General features: G+C 25.9%; 1 protein-coding gene across 3 annotated transcripts; it reads left to right on the plus strand.

Annotated features, from left to right (window-relative positions):
• Positions 1-79: 79 nt before the first annotated feature.
• LOC129972522 (protein arginine methyltransferase NDUFAF7, mitochondrial-like) lies at positions 80-16,866 on the plus strand. 3 transcript variants are annotated; one of them, XM_056086685.1, is made up of 10 exons: positions 80-99; positions 654-778; positions 4,182-4,262; positions 5,059-5,169; positions 7,061-7,312; positions 8,995-9,099; positions 9,928-10,071; positions 11,862-11,967; positions 15,304-15,371; positions 16,682-16,866. In XM_056086685.1, the coding sequence occupies exons 2-10, from the start codon at positions 749-751 to the stop codon at positions 16,841-16,843; spliced, it is 1,059 nt and encodes a 352-aa protein (XP_055942660.1). In that variant the 5' UTR covers positions 80-99; positions 654-748; the 3' UTR covers positions 16,844-16,866. The 3 variants fall into 3 exon arrangements, with proteins under 3 accessions (XP_055942660.1, XP_055942661.1, XP_055942659.1); XM_056086686.1 differs by lacking the exon at positions 80-99 and adding an exon at positions 138-293 and having other exon boundaries at positions 4,182-4,257; XM_056086684.1 differs by lacking the exon at positions 80-99 and adding an exon at positions 139-293.
• Positions 16,867-17,120: the final 254 nt, after the last annotated feature.

A 17,120-nucleotide genomic window follows, 5' to 3' on the forward strand; every position in this document is an offset into this window, starting at 1 on the left:
TTATCATAACATAGATAACTTATTTAACTGTAACTTCGAAACCATTCCAGTAAATAATAAACAATTTCAGATTCAAGTAATGTAGCAAGATATTCAAACGTAGCAATTTATTTCACACATTCGCAAATTTAATATTTAATTCTTTGAATATTGGCTCTTTACATTAGTATAAATTTTTGGATCTCTTTTCATACGTATTTAAATCATGATTTATTATCCTAATATTAATAGATTATTTCTGAATTCATTGTTTAAAATGAAAAGAAATGTATTCAAAAACAGTATGAAAAAAGGTGCCTTATTTTATAATTTTAAGTTCAGATTTATTTATATTCTTTCAAAATATTTAATTATTAAGAATTATGTTATGTTAATCTTTTAATATTAAGTTTTCAAGTATTGAGAAATGCGATGATTACAATTGTTTGGCGTGCTCTTTAATTTTACTGTTTGATTTTATCTGAATGTCATTAAATTCTTCAAAATATGCAGAAGATAACATTTTAAAGGAATTGAATAATATATGAATAAAAGAAATAAATCAGATCTATTGTAATTTTGTATTGTGGCTTATTTAATCATTCATTGATATATCAAATTTTTTTGCTTGCTTTATCTATTTTTTACAAGTGATAAATTTTATTCTTCATTAGCTAATTTCTGCAGTTCTCCATCTTCTAAAAATAAATTACTAAATTATTTATGTGCAAGAATTGAAGCTACTGGTCCAATTTCTGTGGCAGATTATATGAAAGAAGTTTTAACGTTACCTAAATCGGTATGATTCTCTTTTTAATAATTTTAACTTTTTATTATTAATTAAAATTTTAAAGTAACAATTATTAAAACATGGGGATATTTTTTAAAGAATTGTATGAATTGAAAATTATGTTTAAAATAAAATAAAAATGAAAAATTTTTTTATTTGGAATCAGTGCTTTTACAATGCAAAATTAACCACTGTTGTGAATCTCAAAGTTTTGTTAAAATTGCTTGGTGTTTGTTTACTATCTGCATGACATTAATGAACTTTGGTGGTAACTTCATGCAATTAACAAACATTAATTTCTAAATAGCCTAATAGAGTGCAATCTTTAGCAGGGTTTTCTTTTTTTTTTGGTAGTTAATACACAAATGCCAATTCCTTCAGTCTCTACTAAAAATAAAGATGAATGCGTGTCCATCACCATCTAACATATAGTTATGAAATTTGGGTCATATTTACTTTAGAGAGTGAGGATGTACACCTCAGAATGATTTAAAAAATTAATTAAAAATTAAGTAAATTTGTGACTTTTTTCTGGGCAACATCTGAAAAAATTATAGCACAAAAATAAATCTCATTACTGATTCAATTTTTTTAAGTTAATAGTCCTGTAAATTTCCCTGAATTTTGGAAATTAAAAAAAGAACAACCAACTAAAAAAAGAAAAAGAACATTGTTGTCTTGAAATTTAAATAGTTTTCATTGTTTTATCAAATATTTAATTGCTTGATTTTCTTTCATTGTTGAAAGCTAAGGAAGAAGGATTTTCTTTGAATCCATATAGTATACAAGATCAAAAACAGAATGATGTTACAATATCACAAAATGTTGAAGATGTATGAACTGAGCATTACCCTTTTAATAGTGCATGGGATTGGTTGGAAAGGTCATATGAAAGACAAAATAACATGGCTTTAAAATTTGAAAATTTGTGGGAATCATGGATGTAAAGATATATTTGAATGATTTAATTGAAATGAGATATAACCAATATCTCCAACCAAAGGCAATTAATTAGAAATAAAAGAGAAGTATAATATTAAAAAAAAGAACCACAATTTTTTTGTTGTAAATTAACAAGCTTGAAAGTATAATAATTATATGTATATGCTCTCTTCTGCAATAAAAAATTGTACAAAAGGATATTAGTATGAATTTGTAACCTTTTTTGGCTTTAGTGTGTAGTATCCATGCTGCCTCATCATATAATTCCATGGATAATCTGAAGCTTACTGTACTAAAGCTAATTCTAAAAAAAAAAGAAGATATAAATTAATTAAAATGCATTATTTTTGTGCAAAAATAAATTAGTTCTCTAATTATGTTATTATGTTGATAAACAAATTTTAAAAAAAAGAGGTTAGAGAATTTTATGAAATTTAAAATTTTCATCTAAGCAAGTGATGGACTTAGAAAATATGCTTGACCTAAAATGAAGACAAATCATTTATACATGCAACTGTAAATAACAATCCAGATCATTTAATCATTCGAGAACTATAAGAAAATCTCATTTTAAAGCTCAGAGTTTAGTAAGTAAAAATCATTGAGGGAAATCATCAAAATAAAAACTTCTTTTTATCTCTAGGGAAAATGAGTGATATACAGTATTCATAGATAATTCTGTAAAACTCATATTTTTTTATGTTATAAAAGCATTAAAAAAGCTGTTTAAATTTTGCAGAACAATTTATCCAAAGATGCAAATCATATTAGTTAAAATGTTCATGTTAATTACTGTAATTAAACTGTTGAAACAAAACAAGACAAACATTGAACGAGAGATAATTAAATACAGAATTGAACACCACTAAACAAAAAATTTAATAATAAAAATTGGCGATATCTGTGCATTTAGAGGTTATAATACCAATTTTAAAACTGAGTGATTGATATAATTTATTTTATGTTTTTGTTATAATATCTAGAATATTATTAACTACATATAAGTGATGATTGAAACAAAAATCTATTCTCTAATGGTTTAATTTGAACAAAAGTTAAGGGAAATGTTCTTTTTCTTCAAATGCATAGGATTAAAAAGCCAGTGCGAAAAAGTTTGCTGAATTAAAAGGATATTTTTATAGAGAAATAATTATGATATATAGTTGATGATATCTGGTACAGGTATATAAAGCAGATCCACTTAACTTCAAGAAATTAAATAAATAGAATTTTAGTACTTTGGAAGAAAACTGATTAACAAAAATTAACTAAAAAATTACTCTTGGTGAGCTTGAAGATAACAGTAGTTTTTTTTTCCTGCCTAACTTAAAGTTAGTAGAGTACAATCAGGTCTAATATAAAATTATGAAGTATTATAATATTTTGGATAAGATAAGAAACAAGACTTACTCAATCCTTAATTTCTAAGAAGGTTGGAGCTATTAAAAAAAATTGTAATAAAAAAAAGATATTCATTATTATACGACAATAATTTTCCTAACTTCAATAATCCAGTTTTAGCAGCTCAGGAAATGCAGAGAAAAGAAATTTTCCAATAATTCTTCTTTACACTTTTCACCTCCACTCAGTTGAATGACTCATCTTTATTGCATCATTTTGGCCAATAACTTCACTTTTCTGAGAACATATTCTTTGCTGGTTCAAATTTATTAAAATTACTCTAGTTCTGTTGTTCAGAGATAACACGGTTAAATACAATCATTGAAAAAAATATAATATGAAAGAAAGAAAGTAAAGAAGAAATTTTCCTATAATTCTTCTTTACACTTTTCACCTCCACTCAGTTGAATGACTCATCTTTATTGCATCATTTTGGCCAATAACTTCACTTTTCTGAGAACATATTCTTTGCTGGTTCAAATTTATTAAAATTACTCTAGTTCTGTTGTTTAGAGATAACACGGTTAAATACAATCATTGAAAAAAATATTATAATATGATTACAAACTTTCATAATTTTTAATTCATTTTTTCAATAATTCGTAATTTATCTGCTTCATTTTTGTGTGTATATTGTTATGTACAAATAAACTTTTTAATGAGTGATGCATTTGATTTCTGAAGATTATAAGCCAAGAAACCACAGAAATTTCTTGGGAGTTAATGTCATGTGAACCACTGCAATAAGTAGTCTTCGTATAAGGACTGGACTTAATTACTTTTAAAATAAATTAAATCAGAGTTTGTTTTAAAATATTTAAAACTGGTATTACATATGTTACAAGGAATTCTGTAGGCAGAATTTTCTTATTTATTTATAAATGCATCACTCTGTGAAAAATCTATGCAATTATGCTCTTATGAATAAAGTTATAATGAAAATGTAAAGTTTGACAAAATTATTTAATGGATTGAAGTTAAAAAAATAATTTTCTCTACTCTTTTGAACTTACAGACTTAGAAAGGATTTTTTAAAATATATTTTCTCAATTATTTTCTTTTTGAATAGGGATATTACATGTCTCGAGATGTTTTCGGAAGCAGTGGAGATTTTATTACGTCACCTGAAATTTCACAAGTGTTTGGTGAGGTTTGTGATCTGTTCATTATGATTATATGCAGTTTGATAGTTTTAAATGCTGTAGGCTTTCCTATATGCAGATAATGTTTTTTGGTCTTTACTAAAATAAAATAAGGATGTAAGTTTTTTAGTTTGCTTCTGTAAAACATTTTTTTATTTGTTGCCGATGTGATAGAATAAAAGTTATGTAAAGAAACAATGGAGAAATCTGGAGAAAATTCTCATTAGTTTGACAGCAGTTGTCAGTAAGTGCAGATGAAGCATTGAGAAACAAAGTGAATCAAACCATAATTTTTCCTAAATTGAATGTGCTATGTGAAAGTAAAAAACAGGTTTTTATTTTTAATTGGAATAAATCAAAAGTGTTTCAGTTGCCTTATGCTGCATAGTAGATTTTGTCTTGTGACTCAATTTCATTACTTACAAAGTGCTGTACCCAACTCAATATAGAAAAAATTGAGGATTAATCTTTTCTGATGTGTATATTTTCGAATGAATATGCATAGAAGTCAGCAAAAAGTATGATAATTTTTATGTATAGAATAGCAATATTGGTGAAAAGCAGCATATTTTACATAATAAAATTTTCATATTTAATTTACCTGTTGTGAAGCTATTTCAATTGTATATTTTTTATTTGATTATATTTACAGAGAGTAAATTTTTCAGTTAAATACGTATAATTTGCCCTTTTTTTTATCACTACTTTACCTTTTAGAACGCAAATATTAAAATAATAATAAAATCTATGTGCTTAGAAATAATTTATAATAAATATTATTAGTTTTTTTAAATTTATTTGTAGCTGATAGGTGTTTGGTTTTATAACGAGTGGTATAGAGTTGGACATCCTCAACCTCTACAGCTTGTTGAATTTGGACCTGGCCGTGGTACTTTGACTGATGATATACTTAGAGTAAATAGTTTTATGAAAGTATATGAATAATTTTGATGCATTTGCATATTTATTTGGTAATTTATTGAAATATTTTTTTTAATAGTTTATTAAAATTTTCTGAATCCTACTTCAATCTCTAAACCTTTTCTTCCCAAATCTTAATTTAAACCAATAAAATTTTAAAGAACAGGAATTAAATTGATTACATTTGTTTTTCTTAAAAAAAAAAAAAAAAAAGAAAGAAAGAAAGAAATTGTCATAATATTCTATATGATTTAAAATTTCTGTAACGTAGAAATATGCAAATTTTTATTACATTACATATTTTAATGTTTAATTAAAGAATGACATTATTTTAGTAATTTTTTTTTTTTTTACCATTTTTTTAAACATCTACATTTTGTTTGCTCAGCTCTTGTTGAAGATGAAAGTGTAGTATGATTGTATCAATGCACTTATTTTATTCATAATAATGCAACACCAAATAAAAAGCATTTCTTTATACCCAATTGTAAGGCTTTAAAAGAAAGTGTTATTTTTGAATTCTAAAAATTGCAAAGAAAATTATAAACTCAGAATTAAGTCATTGAATAATAGGTGTTTAAATAAATTTAAAAAAAAGCTGTTGAAAATTTAACAATTTTAATCATATATGTGTTTAGTTGTTTAATTTCTTAATTTTTTTTAAAGGTACTATTTTTTCTTTGAATTTGACAAGTGCCATTGCAAACTTAAGTATATATTTTTTGAGGGGAAGGGGACAGTGATCTAAATATCTTTATTTGTACTTTAGTAATAGAAAAAACCAGCAATATATTTTTTAGATTAATACATTTTCTTTTTAAAATTTAAATGCTGTATTATTTGTGGGAGATCAATTAAAATAATAAGTTTTTCTTGTAGAATATATAAATGTTGGACAGTGGCACCGTGAGAATAAATGGCACTTGAGGCATAGTTTTGAATTGTTTCCCTGCCATTTTTAGTAAATATAAATTGGGCATTAGGCATGGCAATATCATTACTTTTTTGTCCAATAAAATAATTATCTTTAATGCATTAATATATGCATAATAAATGCATTAATATTTCATCTACATGATTCCTCCTAAGACTGCTCCTTGTTAGATAAGATGCCCTGCGAGTCATCTACATTGCCTCCACTACCACTGTGCCCTTGGGGCAAAATGCAGTTATTATATTTGTTGCCCATATGCAGATTTAGACAGCTGACAGGCTAACAAAATAAAACAAATTAACCTCTTAAAAAGCCGTTTTCTTCTAGCCATGATATATTAAAATATTTTTAGGATTGAGATTGGCTTAAAAAAAGTGATTCATTTAACTTTTCAGATAAATTTAATTTAATCCATTAATTTAGTTAATTAATAATTAAATAACAAATCAAGTTACAGCATTTCGTGTAAGATAAAGAACAGAAACATCTAATTTTCTGTTTTGTTGAAAAATTTGTCAGAACTTATGCCAATCTACGTAACCATATGCAAAGATTGATGAATTTGGTGGGAAGCATACTTCTTATGGCTCTAGAAAGGGTTAATATCAATATTTAAGCTAGCCTGAAATAACTGTTGTGTTTATGGAGAGATATCAAAATGTAATATTTATTAAAGTATATAACATTTATTATTTATTATGAAAAACTTTTTTAATTCATTATAATCTCTATTTCATTTACATTTTTATAATTGTTTTTTATATAATTTTACTGACTTTTTAAATGTTGTTAATTTATTATAATTGACTACTTTGAAGACTACATTTTTTTTGTTTCTTATATATTCTGATTTATTATTTACTATTTCGTATTTTTTTCTTGCTAACATTTCATTGCAATTTCAAAATTAATTTATTTGCTAATAAGTTTTTTTTTTTTTTTTTAATGCAGGTATTTTCTAAACTTACTAATTCAGAGCTCAAATTATCCGTGCAATTTATTGAAGTCAGTCCTCACCTTTGCCATGTCCAGAAGTCCAGACTTTGTTCAGAAGAAGCTGAGCAAGATTTATATGGCAAGACATTAAAGACAAAATATGGATTTCCTATTGCATGGCATCCTCATTTAACAACTGTACCAGAAGCATTTTCTTTATTTCTTGCACATGAATTTTTCGATGCTATGCCTATTCATAAATTCCAGGTAATAATTATTTGCTCTCTATTCTTTCATTATTATTTGATGGATTCATAAAATGTTTATTATTATTATTACTGAGGTAGGATAGAAATTTTTCCTCAAAAAATCATTTTGATAAAGACTAATTTTATAAATTTTCCAATTACTAAAGACATAATTTTTTGAGCAGTTTTATTTTATATGGAATGCTTGATCAGATGTATTTTAGAAAGATTTCCTATTTATATATTTTTATTATTAATAGTGTAAATAGTTATAATTAAGTAGTAAGAAATTGTTTTAATTGTATCCATGGGAAACTCAATTAGGAACTTACAAAGTAAAAAATATTAGAATTTGATTGTAATGGATTAATTTTAATTGTATTATTATGTACTAATCTTATTTTTCTTATGTTAGGAGTTCTGATGTTACTCGTGTTAATAATCTTTAATTGGAAAATATCATGATAAAGTTAGTTATCTAAATAGACTAAAAGAAAATTATAATGACATTTTTGGCTTTCATTTGGTTATAAAAACTTCTGCCAGTTGATGGCTTACAATTATCAACATTAAATAGCTAATTATTTTCAAAAATATAGATGAGACATTGTCAAATTGTTTTTCATTTATTGAAACTTGCTTTTTGAGAATCAAACAGTAGCTATAGATTTTGTTAATTTTGGAGCCCTTAATAATATGTTTGCAAATTATTTTTTATTTTTCCAAATATATTTATGTTCAAAACATTTTTAATGTATTGTGCCGAAATCAGAAAGCATCTCTTCACTTTCATATTGTTTCTTAATTTATTCTGTCCTTCTCTCTTTTTCAATTCCATTTTTCAAAATTGCATCATACAAAAATTAAAAACTCACATGTATATATAATGTTAGTTACATATATATATAATGTTAACAATGTTCCTTGCAAATAAACTCTCAGAACTATAGTGAAAATCAAAAATTCATGCAACTGAGATGTTAAAATATTTTTTTAAGTTTGAATTTAGGCCATTAGGAAAAAAACTAACTTTAAAAAAAAAGCAAATATTTTGTATTTATCACACACCTATGCAGATATACTTTACCTGCCTTTCTTTGTTTTTTATTGTTAACTTTTTTATTGTATGTAAACAAGGGTTATCTTGCAGTGACTAAGTAAATTACTTTGCAGATGAAATAAACAACTGAAAACTCATTCTTGTACATAGCCGAAATTTTGGTTTGGATTCTTTATGGAATAATTAATTGCATATTGTTCCGACCTGTCACTGTGCTGCCCTCTTGCGGCAAAGGGAAAAACACTTCAGTGTATCGTGTAGCGTGAGTGAGAGCGTGTGCGGTAGCAGGACAGCGCCTGCTAACCAATGATGGCCAGAATAAAGGAAAAAGGAGTCCAAAATTATTCTTGTGTTGTGATTTTTTAATAATGTGATAGCTATCGACATAAATTTAGTGCATGTGTATTCACATATGATTCTATTAGTCAATCATATCAGTCTTTTTTTGTATATCATAAACATAATATCTATTTTGTCTTTGTTTAGTAAAATTTTCCTCACTCTTAGCATTATTTATTTAAAAAAAAAGTAATAAAAAGTAAAGTTTGCTTTTAACGTTTGTAAAAAAATGCTTTAGTTTTGGCAAGATAGTATTATATCCTTTTTTTAATGTTTTTGTTTTGTTTCATATGTTATTTTAGAGAACTCCAGATGGCTGGAAAGAGATTTTAATTGATTTTAAAGATGGAGAATTTCAGTATGTTTTATCTCGCAGTGCCACACCTGCTGCAAAGCTCCTAATTGATGTAATATGATTATTATGTCTTTTGTAAAGCATTCCAATTATTTTTCATAAATCTTTATATGAATCTATGAAAGTTTATTTTATAATTATTAATTTTATATGTTAATATTTAATTATTTCTTTTACTTACTGCTGAAAATATCAAATCATTTTTTGTTGATTTTTCTTAAGTAATTGTAATTTATAAGTAAAAAAATGTATTTAAATATAAAAATAAATTTGGTTTTGAAGTTTTCTATTATTTTTTTGCTATTGACTTTTAATTTTAGAGATTTTAAGCAATCTATAAAAGTAATTTTCTTTCAAATCTTAAAAAGATTATTGTGAATCTTTGAATGAAGTCTGCCTTGTTACCAATAGCTTTATTATAAATATTAAATATTCAAAGTCAAGATTTGTTTCTATTTTAAAGAACAATTTATTGAGAGAAATAATGAAATGAGTAGTAAATTTTTCTTTGAACTTAGAAATTTTTGCAGAATTTTTTTTTAAATATTTTTTGGGGAATGTGAAAAAGCAACCAATTTCCAAAACATCTTCATTTATTTTGAAAAATAATTTATTTCTTTATATTTGTGATACAAGAATACATTAAAATATTTTTTATCTAGACTTTTCTCCTAACAATTATGAAAGGCAATATTTAATTATTTGGAATATATTTATTTTATTAATATTATTCATTTTAATTTCATTATGCCTTTATGTAATAACCTGCTCTGCTGTCACATTTAAATTTGTCATCATAATTTTTTTTAAAATTTAAGTATTGACTTTGTTCTGATCTTTTTATGAAAAGCATTAATTCAAATATTTTAATTTCAAGTAGAAAGATGAAAAACGAGACCACATTGAAATTTCTCCTGAGTCTGGTATTTTACTAGATGACATCACAAAGCGAATGAAAGAAGATGGAGGAATATCTCTCATTGTTGATTATGGTCATTATGGTACAAAAACGGATACTTTCAGAGTAAGTGCTTCTTTTCTTTGGAATTTTCTTTCTTTTGTATTTTTGTAAATAAGATGAAACTGTGTACATGTTTTTATAAAAATTTTAGATGAAATCATTTTATGTTTAAAATTTAAGAATAAGCTTCTCTGTGGTGGAAATCATAAAATTTATTGTCTGCATTGAAATTTGTTTAAAAAATAATCAGGCAAAACTTTCTCTGTATTGATGGATTTGGTATTAAGACAAATTCTATGACCAACTAAATGTTCCATTTTCAAGTGCAGTAGATCTGCATATAGTGTGTTTAGTTAATTTATTTATAATAGCAATCATTCTCTTATGTTATTTTAGTAAATGTAGACTTATGTTAAATTAGTAAGTAAATTCATACTGTTTTAGCAATAAAAATGTTTTGAATTCTTTTCATTTAGGGATGAAAAAAAATTTTTATTGCTGTACCTGAAATATTCAAAGAACTATTATCTGTTGAAAAGAATGTAGTATTCTTTTCTTTAATAAAACAAAAAAAGGATACATTCAACAGTAAATATATTCTTTTTTGTTGAAAATTATTTTTAATATCTTTATAAAGCTTGTCTTTCTACTGATGAAGATAATTTGACAAATTCTTTTCTCTGTACTTTTCCATTTTGTCACCAAGATCTACTGAAAATGTTGATCATTTTTAGAAATTATATTATTGCACTTTGCTCATTTTTTAGGCTTTCATTGCTGTAATATTTCCAAGAAAAGTATCACAGTCAATTATATTTAGAGTACTGCATGAATTTTAGTTATAGTTAGTTATTAGGAAGAATATAAACTGTCATAAAACCTGACTTACATTTTTATCTATTGGCAATACATAAATACTATTCAGACCTTAATATTAATAAAAGATTTAAATCTTTCATAAATTTAAGGAAAGTAAATTGTTATAATATCAATTTTCCTTTATATATTTCTTTTATTGCATATACTTTTTTAATACAAAAATTTTAGAGTGAATTTCTGTTTAGACTTCTTTTTACATAAAATAACAGAAAAGTTATAATTAGGTTTTTTTTTATCCCCAAATATATTACTTTGCAAATGTATGTACTTGCTTCCAAAATTTACTGAAAATGATTCATTTGGAGAAAAACAATACATTTATCATCACTTTTGTTTTGGTTCATTTAAATTGATGTATTATAGAAAGAAAAAAATGGATGCCAAGCTTTTTTTTTTTTTTTTTTTGTCATGAATGAATTAATGTCTGTTTAAATGAAATACAGATCTTTGCGCTTTTTTATGCTAGTAAAATTCTTTTCATAGCACACAACTTATTTCTAATTCAAATGCAAATTGAAAATTGCTTTGATTTGAGCTAATTTCTTTATTTTAACTAATAGTTTATTGAATTAGTGTTTTCATGCAAACTGTATGTCATTATGTTCATTGGTTAATAATGGGAATTATTATTTGTTCATGAAAGAGAATAAACTCAATTTTTTAGATATTTATTATAGATAAAAGTTGAATTAAATATTTCATTCATATATGACTTTGAATGCTTGCAAAAATATCTTATTCAGTTGGTAGTTACAAATTTTATTTAAAAAGTCTTGTTAAAAACCTCTTTTTACAATCTTTTTAATAAAATCATTAAATAATTTAATTTATTATTATTAATGTAATATTGAAGCTTGCTTTAATATTTTTCTTAATCTGATCTTTTTTTTTTTATAACTTGCTAAATGGTGCCTCATTATTTTTCATTTACAATTGCAGAATCTGAAATGATATTAGCTTTCTTTCATGCTTAGAGCTTTAAAAAGCACCAGCTTCATGATCCGTTGAAAAATGTTGGAGAAGCTGATTTAACAGCTGATGTTGACTTTCAATTCCTCAAGAAGCATGCTGATGGAAAGGGTAATATTAATCATTTTAAACTCTAATTTGAAAAATATTTTATGGCAATTGTGATATTGCATATGAATGCATGAAGTATTTTCTTCAGACATGTGATGTTTAAATTTTGATGTATTTTTTATATGAATTTTGAAACTTTACAAAAATATGTAATTAAAAACTTTTTGATGATTTATGATATGTTAATATCATAAATTTTAATATATTGATCAGTAATATAAGTTCTTCAAGGTGTATCAACAAGTTACCAATATGAAAATATGTATTTTTTTATGTTTCGTACACAAATCATCAATGACTTAACAGAAAATTATGATTTACCTTACTAATTAATATAGTATTACTACTATTAAGAAAAGAGATCTTATTATTTTTCAATTACATAAATTTGGTGCATTCCCTAAAAGATTGCAAACCTAAATTTAGAAAAAGAAAGAAAAAAAAATTAAATAAATATCATGTTTACAGTAGTGCTTACAAAAATATTTAATCCTATTTAATCACTAGATTCGAATTTTATAACTACAGAGTTCCATAGTCACAATTACTATATTGATTTCAAATTTTTTTATTTCATATAAAAGTTTATGATTTCTTGATGCATCATCATCAGTGATTGGCTGTCCTCCTCCATCCACATTTTTCAAGAAAATTAAGGGGGGGGACATTATTTCAATAGACAGTTTTTGTTTAGGAAAGCCTTGATAGATTTCCCCATCCAAATAATTGTACTGACAATTTCTGTTTCAGGTGAATACTTATGCTCCTAGATCATCAAGGGTTAGCTACAGTACTGTGCAAATTAATTGGGACAAACACAAAAATTTTCACAAATGTTGTTTAATTAGTATAGGTAAATTTACATGCACAGTATAACAATCTAATACAAAATATGTCCTCCTCTAGCTTGAATGAGATCCTGTTCACGGTTTGGCATGGATTCCACTAAATTAGAACATAAATTTTTGATATCCTCATCACGAAACCAAACTTTTATAGCATTCTCAATGATTGTTTTCTTTTTTGAGCTGTCCATTTTACTCAGATGTCTCTTTACATTGCTCTACAAATTTTCAATGGGATTTACATCAGGAGAATTACCAGGCCAATCCAAAACCATTATTTTCTGTTTTCGAAAAAAATTCGTTGTTAGCTTAGAAGGATGGCATGGAGCAAGATCTTGTGGAAAGATACCAACACTACCAGCAAACGTTTGCATCATAGGCACAATTTTACTTTCCATTATAGAAATGTATTGTTTAGAGTTCATCATCCCTTCAACTAGTACTAAGCTGCCAGGTCTTTCAGAAGTAAAATAACCATAAAACTTCTGTTTCTGAGGGTGCTTAACTGTTTGAATAAGATGTTGTTCCCTGACGGGTTCTCCACCACTTCGCCTCCAAATCTTGGCCGAAACCCGTGCACAAGAAAATGCGTTTTGTCGCTGAATACAACCTTCTTCCAATCTTGTACAGTTCAGGATTGATATTTCCTATCCCAATCCAAATGTTTTTACTTCATTGCAGGTGTTAATAACGATTTTTCTATTGGTTTCCTTGCAAATCTCCCAGCTTCACTAAGCCTTCATCGAACTGTCGATGAATCCACGCTCACACCAGTAGCTAATAATTCTCTCTGAAGACCTCTACTTGTCTTGTAAGGATGCATTGTGCTATTTTGTACAAGAAATCTGTCTCTTCGAAGTGTGGTCTTGCGTTTGCGTCCACATTTACTCTTTCATTTTGGAGACACTGCCCCAAAATTCTTTTGCTGATAAATAATCCTAGAAACACTGGATTTTCCAACTCCAATTACTGCAGCAATATCTCTCACAGCCATAGAAGTATGTTGACTAAGGGTAACAATTCTAGCCCCTTTCCTGGGAGTGATATCCATTTTTTTTAATACACTTCAGAAGGAGACAATTCACACAAGCGACCACTTTTTACAGCAACTGAAGGGAAAAATTTTCAACATGTCATGATCACGTAGTCAAACTGGTTTAGATTAGTCAAGGGCAGTCACACGTTCTAAGAAAATGCTGTTGAAAACGGTTTGAGGCAGAAAATCCCTGAGAAAGGAACAATTTTCTTAAAAAATCTGTTTGTCCCAATTAATTTGCACAGTACTGTATCTCCTTTTTCTCCTCTTGAGTGACAATGCAAAATGAAAACTTTAATAGAACTCTCAATCTCAGCAACTAAACTCATTTTCAAATTTTCTTTGAAATCTTTGCAATTTTATAACTGTGAAGTATACATAGCCAATCAATATAATTTAAAATAATATTTTTATTTGCTTTTTCATATAATTGTAACTATACTTTACACTTTTTGTTGTGGTAAGTTATAGTTAATCAGAGTTGACTAACATGGCTAACATTTTAATAATATAGGCTGGCTTCAGTGAGATTAATGTTATTAATATAACCTTGCCTGCTAATAATGAAATATTTTATTAAAACAAAAAAGTACTACTTATACATAATAATGATATTTTGATTAATGATTTAGCTATTACCTGCAATTGGCAAAATTAGTGCATTTTTTGAGATTAGGGACTACATTTTTGTTTTTATTTTGCTATGTTTCTCTAAAATAAAAGCGGGAGGGACAGAGGGAATAAACAACAATCGATAATATATCTATGGGTTACAAGCTTTCATAAGAAAAAAATTTGATGAAATTTGTAAATATTTTATTTAATGGTTGCAACTGAGGAGTGCTGTTAAAATTTTCCACTAAGTAGTTTGTTTGGGATTTCGATCAGAAATGAATGATAGTGGAGAGTAAGAGACTTTTAATGGTGTATCTAGTTATTAACTTTTGTAACAAATAGCAGTGGGGTAAACATAATGGTGATTGCGGCTGGTTCTGTAGTTTTTCCTATTATTTAAAATATATTGATGGTAAATAACAACTGATGGACAAAGATGGCTACTAAGATAAATACCAGCTTTCCCCAAAATAAATAATTTAATTTAATTTAAAAACAAATAAAACGAAAATACTGTTTTGGGTATGAACATACATCCTTTGCAAAAAAGTGTGAAGGATAATTTGCAAATTGCATGATATTTGTATAATTTTTTTAAAAAAATTCTTTGCTGGTTACATTTGTAACCTTTTTTTTGCCTAAAAATTAACTATACATAATGGTTTTTAATAAGAAAATGATGAAAAATTTACAGAATATATTCTCTGTATCAATTTTTCTTCATAGAAATCTTCAAATTTGAAATGTAGTTGTTTGAATTTATGTGTCTTTTTAAAACATATTAAAATATTTATTTTCTGTTCTGTAAATAAGGAAAAATACTTTACTTTATTTTTATAGCTGCCTCTTTTGGACCTGTCACTCAAGCAAACTTTTTGAAAAATATGGGAATAGATATCCGATTAGAGGTAAATAAATTAGTTTTTTGATCATCTGTTATGTGGATTGTAATTACAGTGGATTTAAAATGTTTATTGTTACTGTGTGGTGACGCTTTATAAGCTAGATAACAGCTATGGGACATGAATAATTACTTTTGTCTTGTGGTCATGTTACTCGGCTACGAACCCAAAGATTGCGAATTTGGTCCTCGCCTATCGCCAATAGCAGCAACTGGAATTTTTTAATATTAACCAAATAATGTATACAGTATTTTAATCATATATTTATAATAAAATGGTATTTTCTTTTATATTATTTGAATGATTATTATCTCCCTGATCAAAATTTCATTTCTGAATCTGTAAATAACTCATTTTATCAATATCTGAGGATTATGTAAGTTTTCTTAATGAGATTTTGTTTGCTTAGTTGCATTATTGATAAATGATGCAATATTATTTGCATACAATTCTACTTCAGGAATACCAAGTTAAAATAGAAATAAAAATAACTGCTATAATTTATTAACTTATAGTGTAGAAATTGATTCATTTAATATTTATAGAGAATTTATGAATAGTTCTCTTTAATAAAGTAATATTATAATTAAATTTTAAAATTTTAAATAAAATTATCTTAATTGAGGAAACATTTCTAAATTTTAAAAAATTACTACTTTTCCACTGTATTCTAGTTTTCTCCAAAATGATGTTTATATATTAAGGTTTAATGAATGACAACATTCAACTTTCTATTGAACAAATACTTAAATAAATATTTGTTATTAATTGTTTTTCCTTGATGAGAAAAAAATTTGGATACTCATTGTGACAAACGAAAACTTTAAACTTCTGATAATCGGTTTACATATAGAAAGAGAGATTTGAGATGCAAATTTTCATTCTCCAAGTATGGTTGTACCAAATTTCATTGCATTAAATTCAGAGATTTTCTCTCCAGAGTGCTAACATAGAAATGTTCTTCTTTACTATTAGCAGAGATTAATATTTCCTTTTAAATATAATATGAAAAAATATAAACATATTTTGTGATAAAAGCAAACTTCTCTAGTATCTTTTTGTAGAATTATATTAATTAACAGTAACTTGATCAATAAATTATTTGGAAGCATAAAAGCAAAAATTACTCAATAGTTAGTATGTTAATGAAAATGAAAATATATTAGCCTTCTATCAATAGATTTATTACATCATAAATTGTAAAATTGCCCTAGTAATGATGCTTTTTTTTTTTTTTTTTTGTTCTTTAAAAAATTTACTGATTTTAAATAAGGTTTTTGTATAGTTGTCTTAATCGATTATTTTCATTTAAACAGAAACTGATGCAATGTGCTACTCCAGAAAATCAAAAGTCTCTGAAAACTGGATATGATATGCTGATGAATCCAGATCAAATGGGAGAACGATTCAAGTTCTTAGCTTTATATCCTGTAGTTCTTAAAGATTTTCTTTGTAAATACCCACCACCTGGATTTTAGCTTAAATAAAATTTGTTTTTATAGTTTTTTCTTTTATTTTGTGTTGTGGTTTTCTTATAAATGACATGCATTAAATGCTGTAATGTTTTATGCACATTTAACATTTTCTTGCAAATCGGCAATTATTTATGAATCATATTTCCTTAATTCTTCAGGTACTATAAATGGTTACTGCCCATCTAAATGTGTTAAAGAATGTTTTCATGTATTTGGATGAGCTAATTACATTTGAAGATAAAGCTAAATCATTGATGACTGCAATTTAGGATCTATTTCA

This window comes from Argiope bruennichi, chromosome 6, assembly GCF_947563725.1.
Source record: "Argiope bruennichi chromosome 6, qqArgBrue1.1, whole genome shotgun sequence".
Lineage (NCBI taxonomy): Eukaryota > Metazoa > Arthropoda > Arachnida > Araneae > Araneidae > Argiope > Argiope bruennichi.

Bases quoted from the DNA above. Each gene is read 5' to 3' on its own strand.
- LOC129972522 (XM_056086684.1), top strand. From the start codon at position 206: ATGATTTATTATCCTAATATTAATAGATTATTTCTGAATTCATTGTTT. The intron at 4,263-5,058 runs GTTTGTGATCTG...ATTTATTTGTAG, and splicing joins TTTCACAAGTGTTTGGTGAG to CTGATAGGTGTTTGGTTTTA. The intron at 11,968-15,303 runs GTAATATTAATC...TTATTTTTATAG, and splicing joins GAAGCATGCTGATGGAAAGG to CTGCCTCTTTTGGACCTGTC.